Below are 17,942 nucleotides of genomic sequence, written 5' to 3' on the forward strand. Positions count from 1 at the left end.
TACCAACATCATCAGGCTGATGCTATTGCCTTTTCGAAATATTGTATATATTTATATATATATATATATATATATATATATATATATATATATATATATATATATATATATATATATATATATATATATATATATATATATATATATATATATATATATATATATATATATATATATATATATATATATATATATATTTATATATATATAGATATATACATTTATTTATATATTTAAATATATATTGGAGTATAACAAATGATTTTCAATTCAAACATTTTCGTTTTAAAATAAAGCTGATTACGACAGTAACCAGTATAAAACTAAAAAATGGTATAAACAATATTTTTCGCAGTGAGCATAAAATTAACCCAAAAGCAAAAAATCAATCCCAAATTTTCAAAGCATTTATATGAAAATTGGAAACGTTAAATTCCTCTGTGCGTTTAATGTCAGATAATATTTACACATGAAATCAATATCACAAATAACTGAAGGGATCGATAATTTCCCCGTTTATCATACATATTTCAATGTATTTTTGCGAGATTTTGATATTTGTATGATGTATTTAATATTTAACATGCATTGGAATGTAAATATTTTTCAACATATCATCCTATCGGATCGAATGCGGTAACAAATATCTGCGGTCCGAATGCGGGCAAAATAAACATGATGTGACCTGTACTCACAGCACGTTACGTGTGAGTATAAAGTAAACCTCGCACATTCTTAAGTACAAGTAAGGTGATTGCGGATCCTAACTGTCGGATTCTGGTCTCGCGAAAGCTTGTCATTCACCTGTGTTATATTTTCACAGTAAGCTTTTTTAACACAACATTATCCCTCGAGTAATGGCTCGTCAGAATAAGCCTGCTGGTCGACACGCTTTTCTCGTGTAGGTTCGGACCTTGTAATTTCAGTACCTACGCAACATTGCCTACTTTCAGTTCGTGTCACGGGGTTATAATTTTTAATACTGTACGCGAAAGTTGTATTTATGCTCAAAATAATATTTATACACTCGCAATCCCTAAATTATATACATTTTTTTATGAACACCACAAAAATAGTTTTATTGATAATGCGAATCAAATTTACTGGTTTTATTAGAAGCCTTACGCATTAACAGGATATTTTAGTATATAATTTGAATAACTCTGTTCTTAATCACAGCATAAACTATTTGAATGCAAAGCTGAAATAAATCAAACTGTTCGTTTGGCACAAGCACAATTTCTCCAATTGAAAAAAATAAATAATAAAATCAATATTTATTACAGGGTGTTGAAAATCATATTTAAAAAATGTACTATTCTTTATGAAAAAAACTGTTTCATTTTTAAAAAAAAATATTTTTAACAGTGAATCACAACAACAATATTATATTTTAAAAAATCTTTTATACGTCTACATATTAATAATAATTATTACTTCGCATGCATTTAATACTCCCTTTTTTTCTGCAAAACACATTCAGGGGCGCTTTACTGTAATATAAAATATCACATTGTTTATTCATACACAAAATAATAATAAAATTAAGCTGAAGGTTAACTTTTCTTTGAGTTCGGCGTCAGATTGCCTGATCAATTTTGTCGCATATGGCATATCTGATCGGGTCCGTTAGGGTAGCAAAGCCATCGAACTTACCTTTATCACATTTTGACATAATGTTCACAAAGATTTTTACCAATTATTTATTTTTTTAAAAGACAGGATTTCTCTTTTTAAACCAATTTTATTCATCCTAATTGAATTTAAAGTTATTAACTGAAATCGACCCGATTTCTAGGAGATTAAAATGGATTTTTCACTCAATTTTGTATTTGACTCGATCACCACAGACAATAAATAATATGTTTTTTCTAACATCTATCTATCGTAGTTACATAGCACACATTTGTATCATATCACAGACTTGTTTATCAGTCGCTCTTAAATGTCACGTTTATATTACCATGGATCAGTGTCTAATTGTAAATTTTCTTTTAGACTTTTATTTAAAATGACATGGCATTTTTTCGCAATTGTCGATTTGTACTGTCCGAAAGGTAATGCTAACACAAAAGTAAAGTTATGACATTTTCAATAATGACATAAGTTGAATCGTTTAGTTTTTTTATGAATTCAATGCTTTTAAGTGATATTACAACGGGTATTATAGGTATTTTAGATTTTCATCATATGACACTCATATTCGGTAAAAATAAATATTTCAGTAACATTAACTTTTACATAATACGAATCGACGCGCGACGACCAGATTCAAAATGTCAGTTTCTTTACCAATAGCCGTCCAAAATTAAAGTTTGCGACCAATTACCATGCTTTCATAAAATTTGCGATTCAGTTAACGCGCTGACCTGATGCAGTTCTTTATGTACTATTTGAAGTCTTTTCAGAATGATGTTTGAGAAATATATTACAACAAAATTTTTTAGATATTTTGAAAATCATTAAACTGGAAGATATATTTTAAAACTAACTAAATAATTTTCAAGCCGCTTCTACGCAGTGGCAGGGAGAACATATTTTTTATCTCTATTTTTTTAATCCTCAGATTATCGCAAAATGTGAGTTAATTTTACTTATTATTTTTATTCAAACATATTTTTTATTGCAAATCCATCAAAAGATAATAAAGGAAATTAAGGGCAGTATTTAATTTAAACCGAATAAAATTAATTTTTATGGTATCTTTGTGTTGATTCTCTTTCCACGTCGAAAGAATTCTACTTTTTTCAACAACAAAAAATGGTCTCTAAAAAGCTGTATTCATTAATTCCAGGCTACAAAATAGCACCAAGTTTCCACCTCCATAATTTGAATTAAAATTCAAATCGGCATCACAATTTCAATGTTAAAAAGGATTTCGGTTTCAAAAATTAATTAAATTTAAACGGACCTTTGGGGATTCTCTTTCCGGCGAGATTTTTGTGAAAGCTAAAAAAAACCTTTATTGCTTTGGTTGGCTACACCCCGTTGAAGGCCAGCATAATATGAGTAGGTACCCCTGCCTGACGCGCGACGCGCGACACGCGACGCGGCGCGACGCACACCGCCGTACGCCGCTGTCCACGGCCTCCTTGATTTCATTTACCTTGCACACTTTGCTTGAAAAAAGTCAAAATATTTAATTTAACAGTAACACGCGATATGTGAGGGTTTCTTTACAGCCCTCCGAAGGCTCGACTCCAAACAATGCTGATTAAACACGCGTAACGCTGTGAAATACGCGCGTTAAATGATTTCCAAGTGTTTTGAATAATTGAACGACATAATATATTATTTTCCAAGGTGACTTTGGTGCGATGTTTGACAATAATGACACGTTGTCGCGCGTTAGTATAAGTACCCCTTACATCATGGTCGCTCGGCTACGAATTCTCGGAATCGATTTCTTATTTTTGGGAGTGACAAAAAAATCTGACCAAGATTAAAACACGTAAGCTTTGCCGAGCGTAGCCTCAACAATTTGAATTGAAATATTTTTCCTTTATTCATAGTCAGGTTAATCAGTAAATGTAATCGGAATTGGTATTTGAGGGTGGTCACCATTTATTTTCCGGTTTCGGAACTTAAGGCGAAATAATTTTCTTCTACCGACTATTACAGGCTTGACACGAAAGGCGGTGAGCAAAAATAAATTAAATTCTTTCATGACAAGTCGGAAATATACGCACTGGGGAATTAGGTGTCCATCATAATCAGTTTTTCACCACCACCACTCCACATTACAACGGACCATAATGGATGGCGTGATCTCGTATGACACGGTCTTCTTTAGTCAAATTACTTAAAGGTTTAACTAAGAATAGGTGTGAGGCGCTATTTTTCTTGCCAAAAAGCTGTCTGAAAAAATCACAACTTTAAAAATTGTCATAGATGTCTCAATATAAAATAAATATCGATCTAATTGTTGGGTAATATATCCAAAATAAAACAAGGTTTGTTGGATTGAATTCTACATTTTTTATGTATATGTTAATACGTGACGCGTTTCGTCTTCTTAGGACATAATCAAACACTGACTAAAAATATTTACAAAATTACAAAATATTTATTAGTAAATATTTTTATTGCTATTATTTGTAAATATTTTTAGTTAGTGTTACACACAAATATGTTAGTTTATATACAAAAATAAATGTAGAATTCAATCCAACAAACCATGTTTTATTTTGGATATATTACCCAACAACACAACTGTCTGCAGTTACAATAAATAAATTATCTATCTGTTTTATATGAAAGAAGATTGAAGTCTGAGCATCACCATGCGACCTGGTATTTGGCTGGCTTAACTGCTCATTTTACACACTTTTGTAACTTTCACCATTCTGCCCTAATGGACATCTTGGAGATACTCGAATAATTTATTTTTATTTTTATTAATCCTCCACTCATTGTGTCTTGGATCCCTCTCACATGTGGGTAAAAATTCAATCGGTTTGTAAGTATGGCTAACTGTGGCACTGTCAAATGAAAAATTTGTGTAGTATATAAAGCTTACTCCATTTAAACATCATAGCATCATATCATTCGTATGGTGAACAATCCAATGTATGATAGAAAAAATAAAATGAATTGTTAAAATTTATTGTTATTGTTTATGCTACGTGCTTCGTTATTCAAACGAAATATTCATGTAGTTCTTCGTTGTTATATTAATAATTTAAAATTTATGACCTCAATCAAGCATTATGGAATTTCATCGAATAACTGTTTGTTGAGAGAATTTTCATAGAATTTTGTTCCTGCGTTTTTGATAAAATTATGTTTGAAAATTTCAATTACCTACAATCTATAAATATAGAATAATCGCATTTTCGATAAAATTTAAAAAGGCATGTTGATATGGTTTGGGCATCTAGAACGAATGAGTGAATGAAGAAAAGTAAAACAAAAAATGAGGTAAGTATAATTGGAAATTAGAGCAGAGTAAGTCCAAAGAAAACTTTGTAGTATTATGTATTTCAAACATTTGATGGAATAATTGTTGGATAAGTTTGAGAAGATGCAAGAATGTGGAATAGGGGAAAATTATTTGGAATGATAGATTAGAGTAGCATTCTATTCTATCTGCATACTCCTGTAGAAAGCGTCGTGATGCTTAATAAGTGAGAATTTTAGGGGTGCTGTGTAATGAATGTAACATACGTGATAATAACATAACAGACGCAAGAATTCATGGTCACATCTGAAACAAAGGAAATGAAATTAACATTAACAAAGGAAAAAAATGGATACACAAATAAATACCTATAATTTAGCTTTATTGTTTTATTTTATACAACCAATCAATTTAATATCGGGTTATTAATGTACAATATTTTTTTTTCTACGTATCGCTAGCAATTTTGAGTGAATACTCATTCGATAAACATAAGTACGATAAATAATGGACATCATTATTACCGAGTCTCATTTCGGACACGCTTCTCCAACATTAGACTCACTGAAAGGTCACTCAAAAAATATAAAATTAGGTATAGCTTTCATTGTTTATTTTGATAAACGTGTCATAATAGATCATGATCATATTATGTAACGCTTGATAATGATTATCACGGAAAAAGTTGATTTTTTATTTTTTTTTTATTATTGCACTCTCTTTCCGTTCAATATTGTACTTTAAATCATATATGAAAACAACAGTGATATAATTTAACAGTTTTTTTTTCTTCCTTTTATGTGTGCAAAATTCACCATCTCTAATAACTTTCAACAAACGCATGAAACACAAATATCTATCCTTTGAACTCTAACTGTCCATCATATCATTCTTCCTTAGTTTTCCTTTAGTCATCCACCCTCAACTCCGTACTTGATACTATTAACTCTGTTTTCCTTGTTTTTCATCAATTTACACTTTTATAACATAAAATGTTGAAATTACGTTTTCAATAATACTGTAATAAATGCGTTATTTCTTTTAAACAAATGTGCAAGCACTATCAACCCCCTTATTTACAACAGTTGTTTAAGGTTCAAACTTTTATCACTAGTCTGTTTTTAGTTGGTTGGAGTACAGTCTTCTTCTTTTTGTACCCTGTCAGATTCCCCCAACATTGGCCATCACTCTGGCAAAGGTTTTGCGATCTTGCGCCATCCGGAACAATTCCTTCACCCCTTATCCCGGTCCAGTCACGATTATTGCGCAACGTTTGTTTTCATCCAGCTCTTCAGCTTCCTTCTATCTTTTCCAACAAGATTAAATGTAAAAGATGGTATTTCTCTTCACAAAATTCGTGACCCAGATATGACTAACGAACCTCGGTATTCGACTAGAGTTCTCTGTCTGATCCAGCTCTTCTGAGAACTTCTTCGTTTGTGACCCTATCTATCTGTCCTGGGAATACGAATCATTCTGCGGTGAAGCTACATTGCTATATTGTTTCATGGCAATTAACCCGCTTATGTTTATATAATATCCTATTCAAGAAGTTAAACCAATGAATATCATATAATTTCAAAAGTAGTAATTTGTAAAATAAATTTGATTAATTTTTGTTTAAATGCTTATGGAAATATTTAAGCGATTCAAATAACTACATTCTTACTTTCCTATTATTTTTTGACATCTCATCAAAGATGAAGAAGAATATGGAAGTCTGGGCATTTACGGGGCTGACGACCGTCATCGGCTGGTTTAAGTGATCACTTTACACACGTGTAACATTCACCAATTCTACCCATTATTGACAACCACACTACTCAAATTCTTGGAAGTTCTATATATATGAACCAATTTAGAAACCTTGTTCTTGAATCACTAAAAATAATAAAATAATATGAAATAACTCCTGTAATTGGAGATAATCCAGATTTTGTGAACAAGTATTTGGACACACTCAAAATGTTGTAAATATATTTTTATATTTCATGTTTTAAATTAGTTAGAATTTTAATAATAAAATAAAGGGTGTTTAATATTATTACTACTACTTTCATACATCGTCACCTACCATCCTGTAGGCTAGGTAAATTGACTTTTCTTCTATTGCTTTTCTTCTAGTATTATGATCAGGTGGCTTAGACATCGCGCTGGATGACAAATTCCTTTTTTCATTCTATTTTATGGCAAACATTTCGAAAATTCGATCTCTAATAAATATTTTCAGTTGTGTGCTGAAACTTAATCAACTGTGGTCGTACTGTAATCGAAAACATTTATTTGGAGGTCGTATTCAGACATGCATACGTAGGTTTTCCTTGTGAAATCCCATAACGATCTTATATTTCATCCATCTGAAAACGTTTTTCCGTTATTTTATTTTACAAAACCAATAATGTTATTTATTATAAAATACTTATGTACTAGTCAACTTAACAACGTTTTAATTTTTATTTATGGAAATTCAATAACAATAAAAAAAATATACAGAATATTCATATATACAGGGTAGTGTTTTACGAAAATTATGCAATTTAAAATATTCGAAATTATAGTTATTCTTATAAATAATTATTTATACTGTTATGCATAAACACTCACAATTTGTAGCTATTATGATCATGGTATACTGGGGAATATCACACTGCTTGGACGCCATAAGCATTTGCCCTAACATACACTCTAAGCTTACTCAAAATCCACACATGTATGATATATTGATTTGGCATTAACTTCGTAGATTAATATGATAATTGAAATATAAAAAGAAAACACCTGTTTTTGACCACATTTTTAAAAATTATAAATGTTAATACGACTTGTTTTGAGAACTACAATATAAATGAACTTATGGACAGATAAACATACAATAAATACCGTTTTTTTAGGGATAATATATGTAATTCTCGAAACTAGCCGTATTAATATTTATAAACTAAAAAAAGTGATTTCATTCAAGTGATTATTTTTATATCTTAATTCATACACCTATTAACAAATTGCTCACTCCTTTCAATATCGTCATAAATAAAAAAAAAACTTGATTTTTCAGGAGAACGTTTTTAAAGTTCAAAAATATAATACAATGTATTAAAAATAAATGTCAAGCAACTTATTAAACCTTTAACTGTGCAACAGATCTTTTTAGGTAAAACCTGAAGGTTTTTTCTCCATTTAAAAAATATTTACTTTGTTAAAAACAATAATTATACAAAACTTTTTCTTAAAAATGCGAAAACAACACTTTCTGCCCTGTAGTGGGTAAATATTAAGTTAAAAATATGTTTCTTTTGCTGGGATATAGTACATTTTATGTGCATTCCGAAAACATGCACAACTGAAAATTGACGATTTTAGATTTATGATGTTCTTGAAAGGAGTGAGCGATATGCCTTTTCCCATAAAGACACAAGCAGATTACAAGTTCTAAACGATTCAGTTTTGATTTAGTCTTTCTTAGCCATTCTTATCCTAGTCAAAAGTAATTTACTTGTCATCCATTTTCTCCACATTGCCAAATTATTTTAGGAAGTTTTTTGATCGGTTTAATAATACTGAATTAAGTTTTCAGTATGATTTAACACCGATTTTTGAAAATAACTATTTTTTTAATTCTTTACCTTTAACACTAAAATTTATCAATTTTTCACAAATTCGTTCCAAGGATTTCAAAACATGTACATACTCTGTTTTCACCTTTTTTATCAATTCTGTACGTAAATATTGTTAAACAATGATACAAAATAATAATATTTCTAGACTCCAAGTAAAATCTCAGATAGAATGAAACATTATAAGTTCAATCTAAAAATAAATTTTGTATAAGTAGATACAAAGTGCTCGAAAATATATTTGTATTTCAGGTGTCATGGGTGAAATATCAAGTAATGAATGATTCATATCTCACATCGTATTTATTTAGGCGTTTCATTTTGCTCCCACACACGAAGTTTCAATATTAATTTCCACCAAAATTAACGGAAAAACAGACATATCTGATATTTTAATCATACATTTAGTAAATGGACTAATTAATGTTATGAACGCACCCAACTTTTTTCTCCAGTCATTTCTTGCCGCTCCTTGAGTAGACACTTTATTAGTTGTGATACTATATAGAGACACACATAACTAAGTATGGTATACTATCAACAAACGTCTTTTTGTGTTTATTTAAACCCACTTTACACGCAGCGGTAATAAATTATTGAAAACAAACCTAGACGAAACTATTTTCTTGTGATAAGAATGTATTTTTTTCTTTTCATCAGTCTTCATATTTTCCTACTTACTAGATTAAGAAAAAAGTAAAATACTAAAGCAGAATGGTAAAAAAAACTACATATTACGATTTATATTACACTTACATATCAATCAAGTCTAATCGAGTTTCGAATAACTTATCAACTGTAAACAACAAAATGGGGTACATTTTAATAGTACATATTATATACTTAATCATACGTTCCCAGCTTACAAAGTATGATAATATCATATAATTACGCGGAAAATTGTCGGGTTATATAGTAGACGTTGAAATACACCCCAAAGCAAAAGTTACTTAATTTTAATGAAACAGTGGACTAAAGAATAATAATTGTATTAATGGACTCTTTAAGGGCCTTAAATAATTAAAATTTACTGCCTCAATGTATTTAGGATTTTTCATAATAAAAAGTAAAGTTATCTGTATTTTATTTTTACTCAATTCGATATAAACCTATTTGACTTTTAACCGTACCTCCGAAAATAATTTAATAAATCAAATAATTTGCAATGAATCAAATAAGGGTATTTTTTGTCTCTATGTTGACGTATAACATTTTCTTTATTAACGTGTATAATATTACTTCACAAATAGAAAGATATTATCTTTCTTAAAATGAATATATCGTTAAGACGGTAAAAATTGTATTATTAACTTTTTTTTTTTAAAACATGGCAAAAAAAATTATTTTTACAATATGTACATCTACATATATAATCCTAAAATTATAACACATAATTTTACCTTAAATTATTTCGTATATCACCTATTTATATTTATTTATTTTCCTACCAAATAAATACGAAACCTGTTTTTTGATAATACATTTTAATGAGTTCAACCTTACAACGTTAAATAACGTGTAATATCTCTATTTGATGCATCGAATAAATTAATGTTTATTTTCATTAAGCATAAATCCCAGTAAGCTTATAATAAAATATCAAATCCATGTTTTGTTTAGTTTGAAATCGACGTTTCACAAATTTTAATTATGCAATCCAGCCTTTTGATGTTGCGATGTCCAGCTGGGTATGAAGGGATAAAATAATATTTCGTTATTCATCAATGCAATGATATCTAGAATTATTATGTGTGCTTTTTAAAATACCTTGTGTACCATAACATGCTTTTTATTTATTTAAATTGTACAGCTTAAAACGATAAATATCATAAATAATTTATGGCAAAGTTTATTGCAATGTAAAGAACATATAGTTATAAATATTAATAAACAATTATGAAAATCAAAATTTAAAAAAATTAAAGGATCATATCCTATCGCCATTTCCGTATATAATATTTATTATCAAGCATCGCAATAAACTTAATTTCAATTTTGAATCGATGATGAAAAGCGATTATTAACCATAATAATATTAGTTAAAAAATCATCAATAAATAATTTTCCTACATTTTTCCTTTTTCACGGTGACTTTTTATCATTAATGACCGTGCTCTACCAAAATGTTGGTAATAACTAATCTCAGTCAATGGAAAAATACGCGAAAAAAGTGCGTTGGTTTTTAACAGTTTTTACAGTTTGAGGGGTTTTTTTAAAAATATAAAACATATGAAATAAACCACTGTATGAATTTTATTTTTATTATAAACAACTAGTTTCGAAAACCAAATAGTAAGTTTTATTTTTCACCTGAAGATGAAAACATTTGTAAGTTTTCGAAACAAATAAAAATGAAACTCATTAAATGGTTTATTACAAGTGTTTTTTTTTAATAATCAACATATCATTCCACAAATTTAATGCCGAATCAATAAATAATAGTTTGAGGGTTAATTAATATGAACTTGCAATTATTGTCATATTTTCTCTCAAATGTATTTGAAAACTGTTAAATTCAATCCCTCCTTGCATCAAATAATATTATGATATTATTTTTTCAGTGGAATTTAATTACTTAATAACATTAATATTTAAATTAACTTTATTTATAGTACATGGCATAAGATAAAGTAAATACGAAAAATGTAAGCGCCCTTGAAACGATATCTCATGAAAATAGCGCTATATGATTTACCTAAATATTCAAACATCTAATATGATTTTTTTTATAAGTATTCATTCTTATTCAAGATTTTCGACATTATTATATGGAAACATGTTTCAAAGTCATATGCTTTGATTGATTGATTTTCCAAGCCGTCACATCTCACGTAAAACGTGCGAGACGAAAATTCGATGGCTTTGCCATCCCCATCCAACCCATACAAGTCTAGACTGATACGAACAACAATGAACGAAATCGGAGGAATATACTACTTTACAAACCATATATTGTAATTAAAACTCGTGATATCATTAACGATTTCAGAAATCAATATTATGAGTATTATTTTTTGACATCTCATCAAAGATGAATAAGAATATGGAAGTCTGGAAAAAAATAATATGAAAATAGCTCCTGTAATTGGAGATTATCCAGATTTTGTAAACAAGTATTTGGACACACTCAAAATGTTGTAAATAACATGAGTCTTCATTCGTTAATCATCATTCATTTGTTATTAATGAATATCATAGATAGGCCCATTTACCCAACTTTTTTTATTCCATATAAAAAAATATATATACATAAACATTAAATAAAGTAAACGGTGAATGATAAGGGGAGTGTTTTAAGAGAGCTAGGCTGTAACTTATTTTGTAGTATTGTGAATTCGACCTTGTTTTCTACTGCGAATGGCCTCCGTTTATTGCCAAACCATAATTCAAGGCTTCTCACCTCCTAGCAAAGACGACTCAATTGTCCAGTACCCTTGATCCTTCGGAAATGTTCATTTCCGACCCTTTTGCCCAGAGATGAATGTTGCGTTTGAGCGTGTTGGTGTAACCTAAGCTCGTGTTGCAGTTTCGACGTGCGCGGGGTGGGCATGGCCGAGGGGCGGCACTGGTCGGCCCCGGGGGTGTTCGGCCCCCGCGCCACCTTCCGTCCCGCCCCCACCCCGGCCTCGCTCGTCCTGCAGGACGTGAAGCGCCACGACGAGGGCATATACCGCTGCAGGGTGGACTACCGGAACTCTCAAACGATCAGCTTCCGTTTCAATCTGACCGTCATTGGTGAGTGCTGAATTAATTATTTTTAAATTTATTAACGAACATTAATCAATTGGGTACTTTAGGCAGTTTAGGAAGTAGGTGCCGAAAACTCTTTAATTTTTGCTTGACTGTAAATTTATATAAATTTAAATATGTAAATATATATTTTTATATATAATATTATATATATATATATATATTATTATATATATATATATATATATATATATATATATATATATATATATATATATATATATATATATATATATATATATATATATATATATATATATATATATAATATATATATATATAATATATTATATATATATATATATATATATATATATATATATATATATTATATATATATATTTATATATATATATTTTATATATATATATATATATATATATATATATATATATATATATGTATATATATATAATATATTTATATATATATTTATATATTATATATATATATATATATATATATATATATATATATATATATTATATATATATATATATATATATATATATATATATATATTTACATGTCATTTTATTTATCAAAATACATTAAGCAGGCGTTATTCACGAAAGACTCAAATACATTCGCTTAAACCATGTTTTACATACGAGTACCGTTTGCAAACTGGAATGTCTGTACTTTTTCTATAAAATCTCATCATCAGTTTTCTATTATTTAAAGAAACTTTAAAGATTGCATTTTTTCCTAAAAGAAGTTTCTTAAACGTAAGCTCTCAACGTGTATTTGATCATAACCTGATATTCATATTACCTTTCAATTAAAATAAATAATAGAGTTACTATTATCATAGGCATATACAAACTAAAACTTCTCCCTTTTCTCTCTCATATAGCAGTACACTTAGACCATATGTAGCCTTTCAAATAAATTTTACCTCAACAAAAAAAATATATATTTTTAAAGACTAATCACCCACCCTATTTTTAAACATTAAACTATTCAGTTAACACCAGTACGACATACACTAATTGATGCATATAGGGGACAGTAAAACAAATACCATATTTTTGGATCTGGCGTTTAATTTGTAGAACTCTATTTTAATTTATATCCAAGTATTAACTATCAAAATCAAATACTGATTTACAAAGTCCACCAAATTGTATTTTATTACTAAAAACACACAAATATAAAATTTGTGACAATTGTTTTGCTTTGTATGGCATTTTCAAACTTCTGAGAGTAGTTTTAAAATGCCATTACAAGGCGAAATAATTTAAACAAAATTTATTTTTATGCATTTTTAATAACAAAATACAATTTAGTGGACTCTAAAAATTTGTGTTTGATTTGAATATTTAATATGCTTTCTTTGTAAAACTGCATTATCGATATCACGAAAAATGATTTTTGAAATGCTGTTTTGAAGTAGTTTATAGTGCCTGTTTGTGCAATATGTTTATGGATCCAACTACCTTGCCGAATTTAACTAAATACCAATTTGAACTAATTAAAATATTTTGGTTAAAATAAATTGGTAGTTCAACAATAAGGGACGCATATCTTAAGATACCTCTTCTGTGTTAGTATTAAATATCAGATAAGCATTTTTATATTTTCAAATACATGTATATTTCTTGTCAAAAAGGAGTTTAACAGTTATACTGTTGAAATTCATGTGAAGGGATAATATGTGTATTATTGTTTCAGTACATCTGCAAACAAATCTCCCGTTACATACAAATGTCTTGTAAGAATCTAGATACAAATTTCACAAAGGAGGATTTTATTTTTCCACGCATAAATAAAACTCATGTTACATTCACATTTTATCGAAATAAAACTCCGTGTATGTTTCGAAATATTTATTTTCAGTCACATGCTCTCGTACGTTATGCCGTGATGATTGTATTATTGTTTCTTTCTTTTGCGTATCTTTTTCGCATTAACTAAACAAAATGTTTACATTACGCATCCCGTATTTCTTGAATTACCAATTTCACGTTTTTATGAGAAATATTGAAATTCGAAATCATCTCGTTCTCATCCCTTAAAAATATTACCGAGACAGTGTTATTCTTTTATTTTATCCGAGACAGTGTTATAAGCTCATTTTGGTACAGAATATCGAAAGCATACAACTCACGAAGTGTAACCTGGAGTAAAAATATCGAAGAAATAGTGTAAAGATTATCCGTGTTGTTAAGTTTTTCATTTTTTATATTCGAATTCTATAGACAGTTGATTCTTCACTCGGGATAACTTTTTTTTTCTTCTTCTTCTTCTGCTTGGTGTAGGCCTTGTGGCATGTTTTTAAGAGGGATTAACCTCCTGCGATGTCGATTTTCAGCTGTTGATTCATCTCTTTAGTGGTCTGCCAGGAAGTCATCTACCTTGGGGTTGGCCGTATAGTGCAATGTGGGAAAGTCTGGATGGTTATATTCTCCTCACATGCGTAAACGATTGTCTCCTTCGTTGCCTTCCCCACCTAACGACATCTTCGATCTTATTCTGTTTTGTAGACTCTTGCCAGACATGCTTCTTAGAGACAGTCTAGTCTTAGTCTACTTTTAGTTCTTAGTCTTCATTTGAGACACTTTTCCCGCGTTGTTTGTGATAACTTACAATAAATAAATTATTTAAATTTCATCAAAAAAAAACTAAGCGCATATTAACTATACCATCAACATGCTAAAATAAAATATTGAGATGTCAAAAAATAAAGCATTAAAATGGAAATAAAAAAATAAAGAATAGAAATAAAAAATAATATACTGAAATACATACATAGGGAAAAAATTGCTTTTAAAATTAAATCAGTTGTTTGCCGTTTTACTTAACATAAACCGTTTATCATATTCTAATTTTTTGAACAGAATTTGAATTTCATACAAAGCATTAAATTATTCATTGTTTTAATGGCATTTTCTTATTGAGATCTAATAAGCCTGAAAAAGAATTGCAAAACATGAATTCATTTTGCTACGACTCTTACAACTTAAATGTTTATTTTCTTTTAAGAATATTCAGCTTGAGAATTCCCAACAAGTCAGAACAAATCAAGATTATCACTTGATAACATCCGGATATAAGGGCTTTGCCATGTCTTTGATATTTATTTGTTCGCGAAAGGGACGTTTTCGTTTAGTTTTATTTTTTAATACGCCTACCTACCTTCGTTATCGATCAAAGTTCGTTATCATTTAAAAAGATGGAATATCAAATTTAAATACAATTTTATACAATTTTTGTGTTTTGTATTGATAGTGTGCAGAAAATATTCTCGTTAGGTGCAATACAAACAAAAACCAGCCTATGGCAAGTCATGAGCCCTGCAAATTTCCAAAATTTCTTATTTTCCTTCATCTTTGTTGAAATATGAATAAAAAGATTTTTGATATTAATATCTCCTAAGCCGAAGAAAATGAAGACTTTGTGAACAAAAAATACAAACAAAATATTTGACTTTTAATTTCTGATGAGCATGCATATGACAGAAACGTTTAATGTATGAAGGATTTAATATATGTAAGATATGCTAGGATACCATCTGTTTCATTACATGACTTTATCTCTTTTTCTCTTGCCTTTTATTCTATGGAAATATTTCTTAAACAACAGAATTTAAAAAAATCTTTGTAGCTTGATTTATAGTGTAACTTGAAGGATTTCTTTCAGGAACTTTTTACATGTTTCCAAACTACCCTCTCCGTGCTGCATTGTAACGATATTGAAAGAGGTCATCGATTTTCATCTTGTCATACATACAAATGTATGTTTATATGTATGTATCTACGGATATGCACATACATAGGAACATAAAAATACGTAAATATACATACAAACTACACAAATTGTTTCATAACGTAGGAGAGCACATTTTGATTGATGCAGTATGTAGAATGCTAATGTAGGTACTTTTTTTTTAATAAAAAAGAGATATATTTGTGTGTTTATTATTTACAAAAAATACTTCAATTTCATACTTTTTCTGTGAGCCTAAGCGGTTTATTATTAATAAAAGGTATCAAATTGTGATAGAGTGGGTTCGAACCGTGAAACTCTGACTTAAGAGTCTGCGATACCAACCATGGTACTACAACCCAACACTCTGTTTCTATTGTGTGTTTATCCTTGAGGGATTCATACACCTATAAGGTAGTAAAAGTTCTCAAGGTTATAAAATTCCTAGAAAATGTTATTTATAAAAAATAAAATAAAACTAATTATCCATCACGCCGCTTCCCCAAAAAGGTAGGCAGAGAGAATAGAACGCTATACCAATATTTCTTCGCAAACAATCTTACATAGATAACAAACCTCATGCAAACCAGCCGATTATTCCGACTCTTGACCTGACCACGCTCAGCATTTGACATACTTGATTCTGCCAAAATTTTCTTAGATTTCCTATGTTCCTATAATCAACTACATTTGCCTCACAAATTTGTTTCACTGTTCATTCTCCACTCGTTCGTCTCACATACCCATCTCATCTCAGCACACTTTTCTTTATTTTATCGATAGTGCTTATCTCAACCTTGCATTCATATTTATTCCAACATTTGGACTTATATCATGCATCGCTCTGCCATAAATTCATATGAGTGATTGCATTTGACTGCATTCATTCTACATATTTATTTTTTATAAATCGATGAAATAAGTAGTATTTGGATGTAGTCTTATGATGCCCTGAGTTGACTTAACTAACTAACTAACCACCACGCCGCTTTTCCGCAGGGGTAGGCAGAGAGAATAGAACGCCACACCACTCTGTCCTTGCAAACATTCATCGCCTCTTCCAAGTTCATGCATCGCCTCATACATACCCGCCGATTGTTTCGTCTCCTAACCTGACCACTTTCAAGTATTTCTCGGTCTTCCTCTGCTCCTTTTTCCAATTACATTCGCCTTATAAATTAAATTTACCGTTCTTTCCTCTTTTATTAGTTCTACATGTCCAAACCATCTCAACACACCTTTCTTAATTTAATCGATAATGCTTTTCTCAGTTTTGCATTTCTACCTTATTTCACTTTTCGAAATTTGTATGAAATTTGTACGAATTTGAATGACGAAATTCGAATGACTTTTAATGTTCAATTAAACGCGTAAAGCGGAATTGTCTTAAATATATCTTTACCACGCTTAAAAAATCACGCGAAATTAATTGTGAGTAAGGTTTTCCAATTAGCTGCAGCTGTCCATTGTGGCTGCCACCTACTTCCGGTGCTGCGCGAGACCGGGAGTGAGGCAGCCATATTAAATCTCCTCTACGCCACTGGACGTTTTGATCATAAATTATTCACAATCCTCAGTATGTACTAATTTCTCAAGCTGAGATTTTTTCGCTTTTACGCCAAATTATACTAATACTCAAAGCGCAACGAAATATCCATTGAAGTCCTCTGGTTTCAACATTATCGTGACTCAAAGGAATGGTTTTTACGCTGCGGTATGAACAAGGATAAAAATGTATGTTTTTGCAAACTCATCTGAAATAGAAGGAATGATAAAAGCACTGAAAAGTAAACGCGTTTAATGAACCAAATAAGAACGAATGAAATTCGGAAAATGAAAAGAAGTTTCTAAAATCAAAAGATGTTAATAATAAAACATAAATAAATATTATAAATATTAATATTTATGTAGATTTATGGGATTTGCTATTTTTTTATTTAATATCGCCAATTATTTATTCACCATTTCTG

General features: G+C 29.6%; 1 protein-coding gene across 1 annotated transcript in view; it reads left to right on the forward strand.

The window, feature by feature from the left end:
* LOC148307899 (neural cell adhesion molecule 2-like) overlaps positions 1-17,942 on the forward strand; it is a 151,345-nt gene that overhangs the window by 24,967 nt on the left and 108,436 nt on the right. Inside the window, exon 3 of the mRNA XM_088262593.1 lies at positions 12,041-12,249. Within this exon, the coding sequence (XP_088118719.1) occupies positions 12,041-12,249 (209 nt within the window). The remainder of the gene's footprint in view (positions 1-12,040; positions 12,250-17,942) is intronic.

This window comes from Brachycentrus maculatus, unplaced genomic scaffold, assembly GCF_059751285.1.
Source record: "Brachycentrus maculatus isolate JH-2025_06_01 unplaced genomic scaffold, ASM5975128v1 h1tg000185l, whole genome shotgun sequence".
NCBI lineage: Eukaryota > Metazoa > Arthropoda > Insecta > Trichoptera > Brachycentridae > Brachycentrus > Brachycentrus maculatus.